Raw genomic sequence first — 21,309 nt, forward strand, 5'->3', positions numbered from 1 at the left:
AAAGTTTTCAAAATAATTATATAAAAAAAATCTAACATTCAATTGCTTATGAAAACAAAATAAATCTAATGAATTACTTAATAAAAATATTTTATTAATATTCAACTGCTCGTAAGAACAAAATAACCCAAATGAACTTCTTAATAAAAAGAATTTTCAAATAATCATTTCACATTATTCCAGTAAGTGATTACATCATAATACTTTTAAATTTAGAATAGGTATTTTAAAAAATCATTTAAGGTTGTTTAAAAAGCAACTAGAGCACTAATTTTCTAAACAGCCTAAGGCAGTTCTGATGAAGAACATTAATGTTGCAAAAGTCTATTCCTAAGATGAGCATTTATTTTTAAAGTAAGATGCTTTTATTAAACTATCTTAATTACAGCAATTCTAGTACACTAGCTACCTCAATTCTAAAAAGCTGTGAATAAATTTTTCACTTAATTTTGCAGTCTACAACTATTTATACTGACAGAATACCCAGAGTATTTCTTTTCCAAAACCTAGAGGTAGAGGGCATTAGAATGATTCCAGCATGACTCACTTTAAACTACATCTCAATGTGGACTGTGGTTGACCCATGGTTTTCTAGACATTTGGTTCTTCAGCGCACAGGAAATCTGTTAGTGCTATGGCATTTGTAAATACTTGCCTCATTTATATTCATTTTCACTTAATAAACTTGAGCAGGTACAAGTCCTCTGCATATCTCACTTATATTTCCTTATAGACAGAAAATCTTTCGACCCTCCACTTATTGAAAAATTTAGTAAGAAAAATTAGATTAATTTATATACTTGACAGAAAGTGGTACTTTCTCTATCTTTCTAATTTCTTTAACCTTTCCTTTTAAATATGACTTTGGGAGAAGTTATAAATTTTAAAAAATAAGATGAATATGACCACGAGAAGAATCAGTCAAATATTTTTGAAACTCAGTAAGTTAATGTCTTGAACTAAGCTATTGAAATAGTGTCATAATTAAGATCAGTAGTTCTTAACCAGACATTTCCCAAACTTAGTGAATACAAAACACTTTTTTCCCAATAACATCTAATGACATTCTCACAGAACTTAAGGGACTGCTACCATATTCCCATTATTGGGAAGCCAGTGAAGTGTGTGAAGGTGTGTAGTACAGCCAGATCTAGGTGACAGAAAGACAAAGTTGGAGACAGAAAGACCAGTTAGAAGCAATTACAGTGTACTAGGCAAGAGACAATGAGGGTATGAACTAAATCAACTGGTGCTAGGGGTGGTAGAAATGGCTATTGAATGGAACAGATTAAAAGTAAGGACCATTTATGAAACAGTCTCAGTAATGCAGGGGGAGAGATTGTAGAAGAAAATCTTCCCCCAAAAGGGCAGAATTTCATGATGGCAATTTGACTCATGACTAAATCATCTAAAATAATAAAAGCATAATATGCTAATTGGACCAGACATCCTTCCAGACGACCTTCCGGATGAAGCCAGGACTGTGAGGGAAGCCTGGGTCCTGGGTGCCAGAGGGAAGTCGGTGCAGGCAGCCAGGGAAGGAAGGCCTACTCTTGCACAAATTTCGTGCATCGGGCCTCTAGTTAAAAAATAATGATCTGCCTGAGTAAGACCACTTAATGAGATAGGCACTTCAAAAGGGGATGATTTGCACTGGCCAGTTTGGCTCAGTGAATAGAGCATCGGCCTGCAGACTCAATGATCCTGAGTTCAATTCCAGTCAAGGGCACTTACCTCGGTTGCAGGCTTGATCCCTGGCCATGGTCAGGGCATGTGCAGGAGGCAACCAATCAATGTGTCTCTCACATTGATGTTTCTCTCTCTCTCTCTCCCCCTCCCTTCCACTCTCTCTAAAATTCAATGGGAAAATATCCTTGGTTTAGGATTAACAACAAAAGAGGATAATTTTACTATTAAAAAATTATAATAAACAACTAAATATTTTAATCCTCATTTTTACAAAATTATAGATAGTTGTACTTATAGCCTAACTTTCTTAAACATAAGATAAAATAAACTACTTCCATAATGTTTAGATTCCTTACTTAATACAAAGACCAATTAAACATTTTTTTTAGTATTTACTATGAAATTTTATTTCATGCCCTAAGTGGATTCACTTGAAGTGGCCTTTTTCTAGTACTAATTATTCTGACCAACAAAGGACCTCCCATAATTAAAAGCCTCAGAGATTACTCAAGAAGAGAGAATGCAGAATAAGAACAGTCAGTTGAGGAAAGAACTTTAAAGAACACTTATACTTGAAGCAGAAAATAAGGAGCCCATGAAGGACACAAAAGAAACAAAAGGGTGATGCATGCACTAATTGCAAGGCAATCCACTCTGTTTTTTACAAATCTACGTATTGAACCCACCCCATTTTTCATTAAAAGTACTTGTTGGAGAATTCTTCTCTGCATTAAGCTGAAATCTGCCTTTGAAATACGATGCCCCTAGTTTCAGCTACTATAACTACACAGAAGAACAAATTTAGTCATATATATGTGTGTGTGTGTGTATATATGCGTGTGTGTGTGTGTGTGTGTGTTTTCTTTTAATGCTAGAAACAGTTACCCCAATAATGATAGCTACAATTTAACTGAGTAACTAATGTGTGATAAAAGGAGTACTCAGAGAGGTTGGGTAATTTGTCCAAAGCTACACCAAAGCCCATGTTCTTTCTAGTATGCTATGCCATGTCCTCTATTTCTCTAAGTTTTCTAATCTTTAGACTTAACAGCCTTCCAATTCCCTAGCTCTAGTCTTGCTCTTCTTTAATTCAGTCTCTAGATGGCTGCCAGAGTAATCTTTATGAAATCCAGATCTGCCCATGTGATTCCTACTGCATAAAACCTTTCAATGGTTTTCCAGCACACTTAGGATAAACAAACTCCCTAACGTCGTTTATAAGGCCTTTGTGATTTGATTTGGCCTCTTCTAATTTCTCCAGTTTCATCACTCACTACCACACCCCCAACTACTAAAAATCTCACCCCTATTTTTCCAACCCATATTCTAATATCCAGTTATATGAACTGTCAATTCCTGGAACATGACATTCTCTCTTCAGATTCAGAACCTTTGTAAATGCTGTTTCCTCTATATGGAATGCTACCAACTGCTCCCTCTACCTTTGCCAGCTACCCTGTCTTACCCCTTGGGCCTCAGTTTAGAAGTCACTTCTTCCATGAAGCCTTCTTTGGCCACTGAAGTTTAGGTGTGTTGCTCCTTCTATATATGTTTACATCCTCGAATACTACCTTAAAACTCTTCAAGTCTTATTCAAGTGTCTAGATTCCTGTCGCTAGCATAAAAATATCAAGCTAAGCAAACAGCACCGAGTGCTATGGAAAACCTGTGCATGAGAACTATAACTACTACCTGGATGAAATAAGGTGGGCTTCTTTCCCCTTCAAAGAAAAACTAAGAAAATTTTACACAGATTTCTATTTCAAAGTGATTCCAAGATTGACTTAACACTACTGATAGGTGACATTTTTAAAGAGGACTCTGGACATTATCATTTTAATTACTCAAATTATTATTTGCTTATTATTATTAACCTTGCCAGAAGAAACAGAATGGCAACACAATACAGTATGTCGCTCACTCACCAGAAACCCCACAATGGGAGTGATCATACATATGCCGTTGCTGAAGGGTAGACTTTTTGTAAATTACATGGGGATGGCCATTTTCATAACTAAACTGTTTGGAATCCTCTGTGGTATTCTTTAATGGTTCAATAAAATACTCTTCATCTTCTGTTGCAATAACACCATGCTAACAGAAAAAGAAACAAAGAATTTGCCAAGAAGAAGCATTTGAATATCATCATTACCAAAAGTTAAAAATAAACGGATACCTCCCCAAAAAGGTTAAAACACATGTTAATAAAAATTAAGTAAATTGTCCATACTCAGCAAAACATTATATAAATTTTCCTTTCCTTTAAAAAGGATGTTTAAGTACCTCTACATGTTATGCCCTATACAAAGCATGACACATACATTATTTCCTCCAATCCTCCTAACAACTCTATGAGGTCGCAGAGATCTCTATGTGCTCACGAAGACTTATTTCCTTTCCAAATTTTGCACACTTAACTACCTCCTCTGTGTTTAGGTATAACTTTGTAAATCAGCTTGGCCAATAGAAAATGGGCAGTGTTGTACATGACCTATAGGCCAAGCCCCTGAAAACCTCCCCAGCAGAATTCCCCACTCTCTGTCCAGAAAAAAAAAAAAAAAAAAAAGAAGACCTAGGGAAGGTGGAAACCAAAAGAGAAAGAACCTTGGTCCCTGAAGGACCTCATGGAAAGCTGTTGAACATAGACGCTGATACAAGGGAGAAATAAACTTTTATTGTGATAACTGACATTTTAAAGTTTATGTTTCACCAATTAGTATGTCCTTAATTAATATACCTGCCATATATCACTGTTTTGCCAATGAAGTAACAGGCTCAAAGGTTAAGAACTTGCTCAATATTATACAGAGGCAAGTGAAGGAGCTGGAAGACACACAAAACTCTGCTCTTATTCACAGTATTAATTGCCTTACACCTAGTTATTGAGCCAAGTCCTACTCAGCTCAGTCACTTCTCTTTAAAACTTTCTCTAGCTCAAATGGAGTAGCTTCCCCCACCCTCCGAGTTCCAACAGAGCTTATTATTTATTTTTAATTTATTTATTTTTAATTAATTCCACACTGCTTTGCTACATCTCAACTCCTGGAGCTGTGTTTCAATGTATTATAGCTTTTCAACTGCATGTGTTATCTTCCCAAGTATGCTAGATGCTTTCTTAAGGCAAAGGGTTCTATCTCCTACTTCTCTGTATCAGTTACAGCCACAGAAAGTGTCCCACATGTATTACACGAAATAAAAAATTGCTAATTAAAAGAAATGAGATAGTAAAAGTTATCTGCATCAGAAATAGACGTTCCATCCCTGTCTAATAGTATTTTCCTAAGTGTGGCACATGAGAGGACTGCTCTTAATCCGGCTAATTTACCCTGTAACACTGGATAAAACACAAACTCCCCGGGTATTTCCTCAGCTGGAAAATGAAAGGGTTGGTGTAAATTAGTGGTTTTAAAACAGCACTCTGGGGAGCCCTAAGGGTTCCATGGAAGTGCCCTCAGGGGACTGCCCCAGACAACAAAGAGAGACCTACACAGCTTGGAGTCCTGGGTTTAGGAATCAGCTGTGCTTTTATTCATCTATATATGAAGTTTCCACATAACATTTCACTTGAGAAAAGGGTTTTGCTTCTTTAAAAAGAAGGGGGAGAAGCTGAAAGCCTCTGGTCCTGATAATCTCTGAAGCCCCTTTAAATCTAAGCCTCTATGATTCTGTTTAAGGAAATTCATGTTGCGTATAATATGCTTGGAAAGAAAGATAAGGCACAGTCAGAACTGCTCTAACGTAGAGATGAAGTTGGCAGCCACCTGTACGAAGTGAGCGAAGGAATGTAAAAAAAAAACAAAAAACACCAAAACAAAACGGCCCTTAGTCACTTCATATTATTTTCACCATTGTCTGCTTTACTTTAAAAATATTAGTCTCTAAATTAAATGCAAATACTGACAGGAATAGCCTAATCTGACATTAACAAACGCTAATACCTGAGCATGGATTACTTTACCAGGAAGGTTAGCAGTGTGACAGTAAACTGAACACGGTTCCTGCGGGAAGGAGGGGATGCATGAGAAGTCTTGGTAAGAGGACAGGGTAGAAAGTGGGGTCTAGAGTACTGCCCTGAAAGGGTAGAAAGTGGAGTCTAGAGTACTGCCCTGAAAGGGTAGAAAGTGGGGTCTAGAGTACTAAAGTCATCCTAGACTGTGGGCAAGTCACTCAAGCCAAGAATCTCAGGTTGCTGGGAAAAGAGAGTCACAAGCCTTATAAGCAGATACAGTCTCTAATTTCAAGAATGGAAAGACTCCAGAAGAAAATCCAGAGATTTTGTGTGTTAAGTACCCTGTAAGATATTCACACATATCATCTCATTTCATCATTGTTATTTTTTACATTTCATCTTAATAGCTCTTTGAAGTAAGTACTACTCTGTGCAGATGACAAGCGGAGACTGAGCAAAGTTAAGTAACAAACTCACTTGATAGACTTTGGAGCTGGACTCTTAGCCACTGTACTGTAATTCCCTTATCCTCTGAGGGTGGTTTGTGACTTTATTCACTCACCAACTATGTTCGAATGCCTATGATAGGGCAGGTACTGTTCTAGATGGTGGGGATACAATAAAGAACAAAACAAAGTTCCAACTCTATCATGGAGCTTACATTCTGGTGGGAGGAGCTAGAAAAAAAGGAATTCATTCATTAGATAAATAAATGATCGATCAGGTAGTGATAAATGTTAACACGAAAAATAAAGCAGTGTAAGAGAATAGAAAGTAATTAGAAGTGAGGGAATTACACAAACTATTTAGGATGGTCAGAGTCATCCTCTCCAATAAGGTGACATTGGAACAGAAATGTGAGTAAAGTGATCAGGGTTGTAGTTTAGTCAAATAAATTCCATGAAGGGAACTGAAGGTGGGTTTGGAGGGAAGTGAAGACATGGATTGGGTGGACAATGAAAAGGGTCATGTTGGGCATAAAAGGGCTGTCTCTTAGAGTTGAGATACTAGAGACAGTACTGGAAAGATAGAAGAATGGAACCCTTGAAATTGAGACTATGGCAAGTTGCAGATTAAATTCAACTTTGCTACTCTGGGCCTATAACCTTGCAGCCTCATTTAGCCAGAGGAAAGTACACCAAGATGCCAGCTGGTCTCACTTGAATTTCATCATCATAATCTCAACTGTGTCCTTAACGCTTCATGGCAATTATACTATGTTTCTCTGATTTTATTCAGTATGCTGCTCTTCTGGGTAAATATTTCATACTTTCTCCTCTCTTCTTAATACCCTAACACCTCATTTTTCCATCTCCTGTTCCAATAAACAACATGGCACAACCTCCTGCAAAGTCCTACAACAACAAACACCCCCACCTACCTAAATCTCATCCATATAATCTATTTTATATCCTGTTATTATGGATGAGCTGCATGTTCTCCTAGCTACGGACAATTATTGTATTTATGCAGATGAGTCCATCCCTTCTGTATCTATCAAGAACATCACTCCAGAAACTTCCCTTTTCTCTATAATCATTCCTATCAAACAAAACAAAACAAAACAAAACCTCTCACCCCAACTTGTGCCTGCAGCAACTGACATTGCTTGCTTTTCTAAAATCATTATCTGTATAGTCCTTTCTCCCATTCCTTCTTAAACCTTTGCCAACAGGTTTTTGCCTCTTTTCCAAACCCCACCATGACTTCACCATAACTGCTTTAGTCAAAGTCACCAACAACCTCCTCATTGATAAATTCAGTGGTTAGTTTTCAGTCCTACTCTTATTTTGACATTTTTCTCTTGAAATACTTTCTTACTTGGCTTCTAGAATATTTGTCTGGTTGTCCTTTAATTTCTTATTCTACTGTTCTTTGCTGGTCTCCTCCTTATCTTTCTGACCTCTTTAACCCATTGGAGTACCCAAAGATTCAGCCCTTAAACCTCTGCTTTATTCTATCTATTCTCCTCACCTAAGCAATTCCATGTAATCTGTCTCTGTCATCTATATATTGATGACTCCCAAATTTGTAAGTTCATAATTCACATCTCTCTTCTGCATATCCAATATGCAATATAACTTCTCAAATTTAACATGTTCAACTGAACTTCTGATATGTACCAACCCCCAAACTATTCTTTCTATAACTTTTCCATCTCAATTAATGCCTGAGTCTTTCTCATGCCATTTGATGACTGCTATATTTTTCCAGTTGTTCAGGCCTCAAGCTTGGAGTTATCATTAATTTTACCCTCGTTGTGTCCTCCAAAATCTAACATCTGGCCTCCAGTTCCCTTTCTAACTTCACCTTCCATTATTCTTCCTCTCTTTCACTTAGCTCTGGCCACGGTATTCTTGCTTTTCCTCAACACTCTAAGATCAGACCTTTGTACTTAAAGATTTCCACCTGGAAAAATTATCCCTAAGATGTCAGCATTCCCTTCCTCATTTCCCTTAAAGTTTTTTTAAAATATATTTTTGTTGATTTCAGAGAGGAAGGGAGAGGGAGAGAGAGATAGAAACATCAATGATGAGAGGGAATCATTGATTGGCTGCCTCCTACACATCCCCCACTGGGGATCGAGCCTGCAACCCTGGCATGTGCCCTGACGGGGAATTGAACCGTGACCTTCTGCTTCATAGGTTGATGCTCAACCACTAAGCACACTGGCCAGACTCCCTTCATGTTTTTACTCAATATTTTTCCACCTCAGAACTTACCATTACACAGCACACTGTGATTTTTTTTTTATTTATCTTATTGTGTATCTATTCCATTAGAATGCAAGTTAAATGATGATAGGGACTTTTGTTTTGTTCACTGTCATACTCATAGCACCTAGAGTAGTGCCTATTAAATGACAGGTATTTATAAGTATTTCATGCAGAGATAAATGAGTAATGGAAAAAGTAGAAAGGCAACTGTGGCTATAACAAAATGAATAGAAAGTCTACTGGGGTCACTGGTCTTTTCTAACTAGCTATATAGTCTTCAGTATCTTCAGAGAGATGAAAGAAAATCATGTTTCATGAAACAAACACAATATATAAAGAAAGGAACAACCAAGACAGGAAGCCTTCTTGAAAATTAGAAATATGACTGCTGTAATTTTTAAATCAATTAAAGGGAAAAAAAAAAGAACGCAAAATTGGGGAAATCTCATTGAACAAAAGAGAAAAAAGATGAAAAAGAGAGATAAGAGAAGCAGAAAACCAATCACAGAAGGGTAAGGAGAGAAACAAGAAAAGAAAATTTTTAAGAAAACATTTTTTAATTTCTCTAACCTAGAAGAAGGCCTTTAAATTGAAAGCACCCATCAAACACCAAGGAGAGATCAGGAAAGAAGACCCACAGCTTACCACATGATTATAAAATTCTTGAAACAGGAAGGAAAAGATCACTTTCACTGAAGAAAAAATTTTAAGGAAAAAAAAAAAAACAAGTATATGTATGCCACCCAAAATGAACCAATGTCATTTTTTAGATCTTTAAGTCTTTTCCTAAGATATAAAACCATATAAATAAATTTAATGCCCCATATTTCCCTTTCCTGATTACACCATCCATGGTTCTGAAGGAAAATGATTTTGAACTTAGACTCTCACATTCAGCTAAATTTATTAACCAAACATGAGGACAACATAAAGTCACTTTCAAATAGGCAAGGACTCTGAAATTTTACTTCCCAGGCACCTTTTTTGAGGTAACTACTTGAAGATGTTCTCTAACAAAGCCAGAATGTAAACACAGAAAGAGGAAGATGTGTTACTAGCCTAGAAAAAAATAAATCCCAAGATGAGAGATGTGTAGTGACTCAAAAAATTAAGTAACCAGTAAACTCCAAGAAAAGTATTTCCAAAGAAGAATGAAATATACAGGGTAGGGCAAAAGTAGGTTTACAGTTGTTTGTATGGAAAATAATACAATAATTAAATAATAATACAAGAATAAATGCTGTGTTTTGTGTACTCACAACTGTAAACCTACTTTTAACCCACCCTGTATATCACACAATAGATATAAGAACTAAAAAACTGAATATTAATCACTGTGTTAAAACAATCATATTTTTTTTTCCTCAATAAGACAAAAAAAAAATAGAAACTTCAGAAAAACAAGACCTAGATAAGAAAGCCGTAGTCCTAAACTGTGACATTACTTAAAACAGCTGATAGACTATAATGTTAGAAATCTTTTCTTTTGAATGGTACAAGGGCTGTAACACAAACTATGGATAAGGAAATATGATTAGAAACAAACACTATTGATCTCTACATTGAAAACTATTTTTTATAAACAGTTAAAAACAGAATTGGTTACAAGGGGCCTTTGAAAAGTAGGCTCTTTTTTTTGTTTTTACTATATTTTTATTGATTTCAGAGAGGAAGGGAGAGAGAGATAGAAATATCAATGATGAAAGAGAATCACTGAGGTCCCAGGTTCGATTCCGGTCAGGTTTGATTCTTGTTTGCGGGCACATCCCCAGTGGGGGGTGTGCAGGAGGCAGCTGATTGATGTTTCTCTCTCATCGATGTTTCTAGCTCTCTATCCCTCTCCCTTTTTCTCTGTAAAAAATCAATAAAATATATTTTAAAAAAAAAAGAAAGAGAATCACTGATGGGCTGCCTCCTGCATGCCCCCTCCTGGGGATCAAGCCCACAACCCTGGCACATACCCTAGACCAGAATCAAACCCAGGACCCTTCAGTCCAGAGGCTGACGCTCTATCCACTGAGCAAAACCTGCTAGAAAAAAAGTAGGATTTTTTTTTTTAAAACTTCTACACATATTCATTTGCTTAAAAATATAACATGATACAAAATAAGAATGAAGACAAGGATTACTAAGACTGGTGGGTAAAAGTGTGATGAGGAATAGGATATTTACAGAGACCCCCAGTATCTGTTCACAAATTCCTTATCAGCTGCCAAGAGGTAAACAGTAACTCCAGTGGACAAACATGACAGACCTCACCTTAATCAAGTAATTAAAGCTAGTCAACATAGACCATGCAGTTTCAATAGGAAGCAGAGTAAAAAAGAAAGGTGTTAATAAAGAGAGGGAACGAGAACAAGAGACAGAAAGTCTCATTGAGGATGAAGAATAATCAGGTGGCCCTGGCTGGTGTGGCTCAGTTTGTTGGTGCATCCCGTGTACCAAAAGGTCGAAGGTTCAATTCTCAGTCAGGTTTTGGATTCGATCCAGATCAGGGTACATACAGTAGGAACTGATTAATGTTTCTCTCTCCCTTTCTCTCTCTATTTCAACTTCCTAAAATATTATAAAATATCTACTATCTAATATATGGTCTTATTAGATGCTAGGGAAGAAAAATTTAATAAAATACAAATCCTCTAAATTTTCTTACCAAATTTATTTTATCTTCAAATTTATTTTATCTTCTCCATTCTCAGTGCCATCATTTTGTAAAGGCCTTCATTATCTCCTAAATGTTCTAACTCATCTTCACACCTCCAATCACTCCTGTCCCCTCAAATTTCACAATGGAATTAGTGTGTGTTTCTTTCTAAATCTCAAATTTGTTCCTTTCACCACCCTGTTAAAACTATCAATGGCACAATTAATGTTAATGCCAAATTTAGAGGGCTTGATCAATGACTGAGAATGGTACTTTTCTATCATATTTAACAGCAAATGTCATTTAAACATATGAAAGCTTTTAAAACACATATCTACTTTGGATAATTTATTTTTATTCAAAAAGATACATCTATTGTGTATATAAAGCCTAACACTGTATACAGAGAAACTAGTGATAAAAGTACTCAATGTTTCTATTTATAGGAATTAACCCCAAATCTCAAAATCTAATCATTTTGACCCACTAACAACTATAGAAAATAGACAATCTGAGCAAATTCTTATTTATACCTATAATGAAAATTTTCCTAAACTGTGTGGTTCCTAATACTCCTTTCAAATTTAGGACTTAACTCCAACTTTAATTATGTATTTTTTATATTAACCTAGGAATAAGAATATGAATGTGATAGAATATAGAAAAAAACAGTTTCTGAAAGTATGACTTGAGCATCAAGATGTTTGTGCTCTTGCCTAGACAGTTTGGCTCAGTGGATAGAGCGTCAGCCTGCAGACTGAAGGGTCTCGGGTTTAATTCCGGTCAAGGGCAAGCACCTCAGTTGCAGGCTCCCAGCCCTGGTCAGGGGGCTTGTGGGAGGCAACCAATCAATGTGTCTCTCACACATCGGTGTTTCTCTCTGTCTCTCCCACTTCCCTGCACTCTCTAAAAATCAACGGAGAAAAAATATCCTTGGTTGAGGATTTTAAAAAAAAAAAAAGTTTGTGCTCTTGGCAGATCCCTCATATCAGTGGAACAGACCCAGGGACACCCCTTCTTCCAGCCTCGCACCACTCACCACCTTCGGAACCAACTCAGGCCATCCTCTCAGCCTCTGAGACCAGCCAATGCCGTTTTTTAACCTAAACTCCTTATTGCCGAACAACGTGAGCTCCCAAATTCGTCAGAATTATTCCACCCAGATGGAGACTGCCCTCAGCCACTTGGCCAACCTGCACCTTCAGGCCTCCTACACCTACCTCTCTCTGGGCTTCTATTTCGACCACCATGTGGCTCTGAAGGGCAGGGCCCCTTTCGCAAAACCAGCTCCGTGGCCGAGTTTTTTTCCAGGACGTGCTGAAGCCGACAAAGATGAGTGGAACAAAACTCAGGACGCCATGGAAGCCGCCCTGGTCTTGGAGAGGAACCTGAACCAGGTCCTTCAGGAGCTGCAGGCCCTGGGTTCTACCGCGCAGACCCTCCTCTCTGTGACTTCCTGCAGAACCACTTCCGGGATGAGGAGGTGAAGCTCATCAAGAAGATGGGCAACCACCTGACTCACCTCCACAGTCTGGCCAGCCCGCAGGCTGGGCTGGGCAGGGCAGGTATCTTTTCAAAAGGCTCACCCTCAGGCACCGCTGGGAGCCTTTGAGGGGCCCCTCTGCATCCCCTGGTGTCTGGCTTTTGCCTGAGCCTCTCCCTGAAACCACTAGCCATCCTTTTAACCACCCTGGAGCCCTTTCCCATGCACTGGACCAAATGGAAATAATAAAGCTTTTTGCAGTCCCCCCCAAAAAAATTGTGCTTTTACACAAATAGAGCTTTAATGGAACATCTACATTAGCCTGAATATGATAAAATCAGTAGTGGAAATATGGGAATATGCTTTGTTTTGCAACCTTGAACTGTGTATTTACCATTAGACTAGAATGGACTCAGATGCCCAGGATAGACCCTACACTCTTGAAATCTAAGTAAAATAAGATTTATAATCAATCTTCAGATAAATGCAGCAAAATTTTATTTAATAAAGAGATATTGGTATAAAAGATTTTGCTTCAAGAATTTATGACCACCCTGGCCAGTCTGGTTCACTTAATTGGAGCATTTGTCCCATACACTGAAGGTTGGTGGGTTAGATTCCTGGTCAGGGTACATGCTCACATTTTGGGTTTGCTCCCTGATCAGGGCATGTACAGGAAAGCAAACGATCAAAGGCAATCTTTCACATCGATGTTTTTCTCTCTCTCTCTCTCTCTCTCTCTCTCTCTCTCTCTCTCTCTTTCTCTCTCTCTCTCCCTCCTCTTTAAAATCAATTTTTTAAAAAAATTTTTTAAAGAATTTATAACCATAAGTAGGTCACACATAATTAAGCTATGCTGACAACCAGAGAAAGACATTATAGAAAGAAACCTAAAGAGGCAATCAGTGTCGTAGTTTCCTGAAATAATACACGCACATACATGCACACATAACCTTAAACTCTTCACCAATGATTGGGTTTTGTTTATGCATAAAAGATATCTTATTTGAACAGAAAAAAAAACCTTAAATCTAAAATTAAACCTGAGGTTTCATTCATTTTTCTACTAACAATATAGGGTTTTTAATATTGCTCTAACTTTGAAAACTCAATACAGATATTATCAAAAAGACTATCAAAAGAAAAGGCAGCAGAAATAACAAAAATATTTAGATGTTGTATATACATATTTATTAATCTGAGGAAAGACATTTACATTGAGACTTTATATCCCCATAAGAAATTTAAAATTATAACATCTACTTACCAACCCAATACAGTTGCTTAAAGCCACTTTGGTTGTACTATGTTGATCTTCCAAGTATCCTGTGTAGTGACAGTTGTCTAAAAAATCATGTTTCCACTGAGGCCCATCTTTCCCCCAGTATTCTACGGTAAAATGTTTGGACACAAAATCCGTGTTGAGAGTCAAGTTTAGGTGAAAGTGCTTGCCATAGGCTGAAAGTTTAAAAAATAACTTAGATGCTGCCTGCTGTGGATCGATAGGGTCCATACTCCGTCTTCTCCTCGAGTGTTTATCATTTTTCACAGTAAAGCTGAGGAAAGCTCCATTTTGGTCAACCCTTATTGGAATAGTTAGCTGGTAGTGTTCTAGGTAAGTCAGGAATTCCTCTTCGTAATCATAAAGCAGAGTATCCAGAAAAAAACACATGGAAGAAAAGATAATTTAACAGAACAACAAAGTAGCAGTGTAAATAACAACTATATCAGCTAAAACTATGAACCATCATGGGTGAGTTATGGGAAAAAATGTTATAGTATACAAAAATAAAAGAGTAAAAGTTTCAAATCTAAAGATGAATTAAGTTTCAATTATTTAATTCCTCAAAATAATATTACTTTAAAAGACTATTTTTATTTTTACAATTTAATTTTTGAAAACATGAATTCTAAGGGGAAATTACACAGGAAATATGAATATTTTATACTGAAAGTTAAAACAGTGAAAAACACACATATGTAAAAGAATAGAATTTAGCTCAGATAAAATGTTTGTGAAAGTTATCCAAAGAGTTTATAAAGAATCTCAACAGGACCGGGAAGATGGCGGCATAGGTAAACACCGGAGACTGCCGCCGTGGACAACCACTTCAAAAATACAACTAAAAGTCGGAGCGGACATCAACCAGAACCACAGGAAGGCTGGCTGAGGAGAGTCTCTTCAACTAGAAGCAAAAACAGCAGCATTCCGATGCTCAGCAGAGGCGCAGTGTGGAAAATTTAAAGGTACGGCGGTGCGGTGGCGAGGGTGCGCGCGCAAAGCGGGCTGGCGGCTGAGGGCGCGATTGTCGTTTTCAATCAGGAGTGAGCCTCAGACTCTGGGCTACAGATCCGGGCGAGTCTCTAGGGACCCAGACTCAAACGGGAGAAGCGGGACTGTCTGGCTACGGCCCCTCCGAGGTTTGCAGCGGTTGTTGGGACAGAGAGGCAGAGCCCCTGGGGACGGACTGAGAGCGGCCATAGCTGCTCCCTCCCTCCGCCCTGTTGAGCCCGCCCCGCCCAGGCCCTGCGCACAACCATTTGCCGACCGCCTCAGGCAAAGGCTGGAATAACGCCTCCCCAGAAGACAGACGTTTTCCACAGCTGATTCCTACAGCCAGTCGGCCTGGTGGTCAAATCCCTCTAGTGTTAACTACAACAATTAAGGCTTGGCTAGAACAAGACTGCGCACAGAGACCACAAGGGGGGGCACCAAGAAAGCATATAAGATGCGGAGACAAAAAAACATGACAGAAATGGAAGATATGGAGCTAAGAATCGCAATTTTGAGGGCTTGCCATAAATTTGTGCAGAGCCTCACGAAAACTAATGAGACCCTCGATGCTACAATAAAGAAATTAGAAAGTAAGCATACACTGACTGAAATAAAGAATATTATACCCAATAGCAGACCAGAGGAGCACAAGAATCAAACCAAAGATTCGACAAAAAACACCCAATTGGAAAAGCAAAATGAAAAAAGAATCCGAAAGTGTGAAGATAGTGTAAGGAGCCTCTGGGACAGCTTTAAGCGGTCTAATATCAGAATTATTGGAGTGCCAGAAGATGAGAGACAGCAAGATATTGAAAACCTATTTCAAGAAATAATGGCAGAAAACTTCCCCCACCTGGAGAAAGAAATGGACTTACAGGTCCAAGAAGCGCAGAGAACCCCAAACAAAAGGAATCCAAAGAGGACCACACCAAGACACATCATCATTAAAATGCCAAGAGCAAAAGACAAAGAGAAAATCTTAAAAGCAGCAAGAGAAAGAGGCTCAATTACCTACAAGGGAATACCCATACGACTGTCAGCTGATTTCTCAACAGAAACTTTGCAGGCCAGAAGGGAATGGCAAGAAATTTTCAAAGTGCTGAATACCAAGAACCTACAACCAAGATTACTTTATCCAGCAAAGCTATCATTCAGAATTGAAGGTCAGATAAAGAGCTTCACAGATAAGGAAAAACTAAAGGAGTTCATCACCGCCAAACCAGTATTATATGAAATGCTGAAAGGTATCCTTTAAGAAGAGGAAGAAGAAGAAAAAGGTAAAGATACAAATTAGGAACAACAAATATGCATCTATCAACAAATGAATCTAAGAATCAAGTGAATAAATAACCTGATGTACAGAATGAACTGGTGATTATAATGAATCAGGGACATAGAAAGGGAATGGACTGACTATTCTTAGGGGAAAAGGGGTGTGGGAGATGCGGGAAGTGACTGGACAAAAATCATGCACCTATGGATGAACTCAGCGGGTGGGGAGTGAGGGTGGAGGGTGGGGTAGGAGCTGGAAGGAGGGGAGTTATGGGGGGAAAAAAGAGGAACAAATGTAATAATCTGAACAATAAAGATTTAATAAAAAAAAAAAAAAAAGAATCTCAACAGCCTTGAAGGCATTTTTTTAAAAATAAATTATCAGCTAGCCACTTTGTGAAACAGTCTGGCAATTCCTCCAAAATTAAACATGGAACTACCATCTGACCCAACAATTCCACTGCTAGGTATACACCCAGAAAAATGAAAACACATATCCACACAAAAACTTGTACCTGAATGTTTATGGCAGCATTGTCCATAATAGCCAAAAGGAAGAAATAACCCAAATGCCCATCAAATGATGAATAAATGAGTAAAATGTAGTATATTCACTTACATAATGAAATATTATTCTGCAATAAAGGGATATAGTGCTGTGACATGAACGAGTCTTCATAATAACTGCCTTCATAATTAAAGTTCATTATCTAACATTATAAAAATATGCTAAGTGAAAGAAACCAGTCACAAAAGATTATATGTTATATGATTTCACTTATATGGAAATATCCAGAATAGGCAAATCTCTAGAGACAGAAGTAGATTAGAGGTTGCCTAGGGCTAGGGGTGTAGAATGGTTTAGAGGGAATTTATGAGTGACTATTAATGGGTACAGGTTTCTTTTTAGGGTGATAAAAATGTTCTCAAATTGATTGTAGTTATGGTTATACAACTCTGTGAATATACTGTAAACCATTTGAATTGTATACTGTAAATGGGTAAGTTATATGGTATACCTATTATATCTAACTAAAGCTGTTTTAAAAGGTATCAGAATGACAAAAAATTCAGAGGACTATTAAATAATATTTTCCTCACTTAGGTGTACTAAACATCACCAATCTACCTTCTTAACTACATCTTCCTTCAGTGGGGTTTACTACCAAGGAAAACCAAATGGCTGCCTGATGCCTTACTGTCTCTACATGGAGCTCACTCACAAATATAAACTCCCATGAAACCATGACCAAATGGAAATAATTTGAAAGATAATATTTATTTTATTTCTCATGAATAAAAGTTCATACCAAATGCTATGGCTTTATTGATCTACTTTGAGATCCACATTTTGTATGTATGGATTTCTAGACATCAATCTATAATAGCCTTGAAAATCTGGTTTCTCAGCACCAAAAAAATGATCTGTTACTATACATTCATGGAAGGGGATTACAAAAGGTCTGCTCTCTCTAATTCTATAAGGATTGGACTGGCTCATGGAAAACAAAATGACATTTCTTCCTGGGATCTTTCTGTTAAGATATTTCCTATGATACAAAGTTCAATTCTATGAATGAAAATCAGAGGACTCTACCTTCTTACCCAGGTTCTAGATCTTAGATCAGAATTCTTAAGTTAGAAAAAGCACTTTTTCACTAAGGGTCCATATTATAAAAATCTCATATCAGAACTAGAGGCCCAGTGCACGAAAATCATGCACTTGAGGCGGGGGGGTGGGGGCACCGGGGGGGGTCCCTCAGTCCGACCTGAGCCCTTTCGCAGTCCAGGAGTCCTTGGGGGATGTCCCACTGACAGCTTAGTACTGCCGCGAAGGCGGGAGAGGCTCCCACCACCGCCGCTGCACTTGCCAGCCATGAGCCCGGCTTCTGGCTGAGTGGCGCTCTCCCTGTGGGAGCACACTGACCACCAGGGGATAGCTCCTGTGTTGAGCGTCTGCCCCCTGGTGGTCAGTGCGCATCATAGAAACCGGTTGTTCTGCCTTTTGGTCAATTTGCATAGTAGCCTTTTATTATATAGGAGGATGTGTCTAGTTTCTTGCTCTTTCATAGTATAAACCTTTGGGTTCCATTTGAACATGACTTTACCTGTACACTCTAGCAATGAATGAACCTATCAATGTTTCGGATTCAGAAGAAGATGCCTGGTCTATATCTTTTGAAAAAGACCAGTCAACTCTAAAATCCACTGGATATTAAATACCAGTGAAACAAGTTAAACAGACTTTCAGAGGCCTTAACATTTATGAAATGTGCACTGAACTGACACTGTAGGCCTCTGCTCCTATCACTACATATCCCAAAGAAAATGTTCACCCAAACTAAATATTCAGTTCCTTTGATAGTTCAGCTGGTAGAGTGCAGGACTGTAGTTGATTAATAGCAATATTTTTTGTCAGTTTCAAAAGCAGGAATCCTACCTTGTGAACTGTATGAGAGCCGGTGGTCACTATGAAATTCCGATGAAGCCATGATGAGGCTCAAAATCCAGGTCAACGTCTTCCACAAAATTTCCATAATTTAGCAAACTGGATGATTTTTTGGAGGGTTACCTATGTGCTAGAGAGTCAATACCATAGCAAATTAGTTATTAGATGGTCCACTGTTTAACAGGTACTTTTTCCCAACATCCTGTACTTTCTTCTATATTTGGATTCATTTTCTCAATCCAAAATGAAAAATTAATGATGGTAAAATGTTCATAAGCAAAAGCATTAGGCTGATTAGTTACTAAAGTATGGCCATTTTTTAACATAGAAAAACAGGAAAATTTTAAGTTAACTGAAAAATACCCTGAACAGACAGATCTATATTGCCGAATGCTTGCCAAAGGACATGTACTATGAAATAACTTAATATAGTTAAATTAGGCCATTGTTGTTCTTTATAGTCTAAATAAAATTCACAAGACTAAACACAGAGTTAGAAACCAAAATGTTTAGCAGGATAATGTCAAAGCTATTTAATAATCAAAGAACAAATCTGAAGAGAAATAAAAATTCTTTTAAAAAAGTACTTTGAAGATAACAATGTATGGGTACAGTGACTAACCTCCTTTTGATAAAAAATAAAAAGTAGGCTGACTTCACAATCCAAGTTAATTTTATGAAAATGTTAAACAGGATGTGATCCCATTCCTTTACATGCTTTTTAGAACACTCAAATCCACAGATTGATGTGTTGCTTTATGAAGCACCTATCCTTCTTTTCTTACAGACTAGATTTACAAACACACGGTGACATTTAGCCGCTGTCTGAATGCTCAGACAATAACATAAACTAAACTTCTGAAAAGTTTAACCATATTTGCTGCAACCCTTGACTTTATCTGGAAGTCTTGTATGACTTATAAGGCAACACATACAAGCCAACGTCAACTACCTAGAATCTAACTGAAAGGAAACGAAATTCATTTTCTGAAAAGAAAATAATTTTTAAAAATTCATTTCAGGTATCACAACAGATTTTATGTCTTATCTCATGGACTTTCTCTTCAACTTATAACTTCACTCAGAGTCCATGAATTTACATTTTATACAGAAAACTAGTGTACTTGGCTACCTGATTTCCCAACAAAGGAATCGGAAACTATCTCACTAACAGCACAATAGTGACCAAAAAAGGATAAAAAACTAAAAAGTAGTTTTAGTACTCCAAATCAATACGGTTTGGTGCAGAAGCAAGCAGTCCTCACTTACATGGTTTAACAGTTACAACTGTGCATATAACTGTGTGACAGTCAGTGTCTGATACTCAAAATACTATGCCTGAGCTAGGAGCAAAAGGTTAAATTGCTCTTAATAAGATAGCTTCCTACAGCCTGGCTAGTCTGGTTCAGTGGTTAAGTGTTGACCTATGAACCAGGAAGTCAAGGTTCAATTCCCCATCAGGGCATATGCGTGGGTTGCAGGCTTGATCCCCAGTGTGGATCGAGCTCCCATCCTCTCTAAAATCAATAAAAACATCTATTTTTTAAAAAATATAGCTTACTATAAATATAGAGAAATACACAAAAGATGTTAGAGATTTTCATCCCAGGTCTCTAATATACGGGCTTATCATAATAAATGGTAACATATTTGTTGGTTTAAAAAATGAATGAGTAAATAAATGAATAAATAAATGGTTGTCACAATCACTTTAGACATATAAAAGGATATTTGTAGTCCATTGGAAAATTATGTGCAATACTTTATTTCCTAGGATGCTAGAAATATCGGCTTTATAACATATAAAACAATCACAACCATTTAAAATTCTTTGTGTCTGTCTCTACAAGTTATTAAACTGCTAAACTTTGGAAAAATTAATTCATTAATCAACAAATATTGTCTTATTATATTTTCAAAAGGATATTATAATATTTTCCTTTGAAAAGATTAAGACAGAATCATTGCTTATAATCTAAGTAACAAAGAAAAAATTCAAGGCAGACTGACATATGCCCTAACGCAGTTATGAAAAGGTGTTACAAATCAGATGAGGGAGATGACTTCTGAATCAGAGAAAGATGAGTCAAGGAAAATTTATTTAAAAAGTAGCCTTTGAGGTAGGTCCTAGAAGATGAACAGAATTTCACAAGTCAAATTGCTGGGGGCAATCATTATAAAGAAATAGATTCCACAGAGTCCAAATGGTAAGACAAAAATGGAAAATAGTATTAATAATAATAGTAAGTTTGATTCTTATGCAGAAGACTAATAGGTAACATCTAGAAAAGTAGTTTAAGGTCAGATCAAAAATAAGGAGAATTTTAAATATATTACACTTCTCTGAATATTCACAACAATCTTATACAGGAGGATTAGTGTCCCCGTGTGAGGCACACTCCAATAATAGTGCTTCCTGATATCCACGCCTTTGTGTAACGCCCTTCCCTTGAGTAATCTGCTCCTAACCACTTGAAGACCTTAATGTGGAGGGGATGTCACTTCCATGATTCGATTACACAAGATTCTAACTTCCACCTTACTGGTAGGCTCTCTTCCTTGTTGAATTGATGAAGCAAGCTGCCATATGGAGCTGCTCCCATGGCAAGGAACTGAGAGCAACTTTCAGATAACCACTGGCAAGGAAACGAGGCTCTCGGTGCAATAGCCTGCAAGAAACTGAATCCTGCCCGCTAATATGTAAGCTTAGAAGCAGATCCCTTCCCGGTTGAGCCTTCTGTGGTAACCCCAGTCCTTGCCAACACCTTCATTGTGCTTCATGAGATAGCCTGAATACAAGGTGTGTAGCTCAGCCATGCCCAGACTCCTGA

At 37.6% G+C, this 21,309-nt stretch overlaps 1 protein-coding gene across 1 annotated transcript in view; it reads right to left on the bottom strand.

Moving 5' to 3' along the window:
• The window catches only part of ADAMTS6 (ADAM metallopeptidase with thrombospondin type 1 motif 6), a 229,076-nt gene that overhangs the window by 202,117 nt on the left and 5,650 nt on the right, over window positions 1–21,309 (bottom strand). Inside the window, exons 2-4 of the mRNA XM_070411450.1 lie at window positions 18,470–18,608; window positions 13,750–14,114; window positions 3,615–3,783 (exon numbers count right to left, since the gene is read on the bottom strand). Coding sequence (XP_070267551.1) covers window positions 3,615–3,783; window positions 13,750–14,114; window positions 18,470–18,566 — 631 coding nt within the window. The 5' untranslated portion in view covers window positions 18,567–18,608. The remainder of the gene's footprint in view (window positions 1–3,614; window positions 3,784–13,749; window positions 14,115–18,469; window positions 18,609–21,309) is intronic.

This window comes from Myotis yumanensis, unplaced genomic scaffold (genome assembly GCF_028538775.1).
Source record: "Myotis yumanensis isolate MYYU_CA2020_CCGP unplaced genomic scaffold, mMyoYum1.0.hap1 SCAF_4, whole genome shotgun sequence".
NCBI lineage: Eukaryota > Metazoa > Chordata > Mammalia > Chiroptera > Vespertilionidae > Myotis > Myotis yumanensis.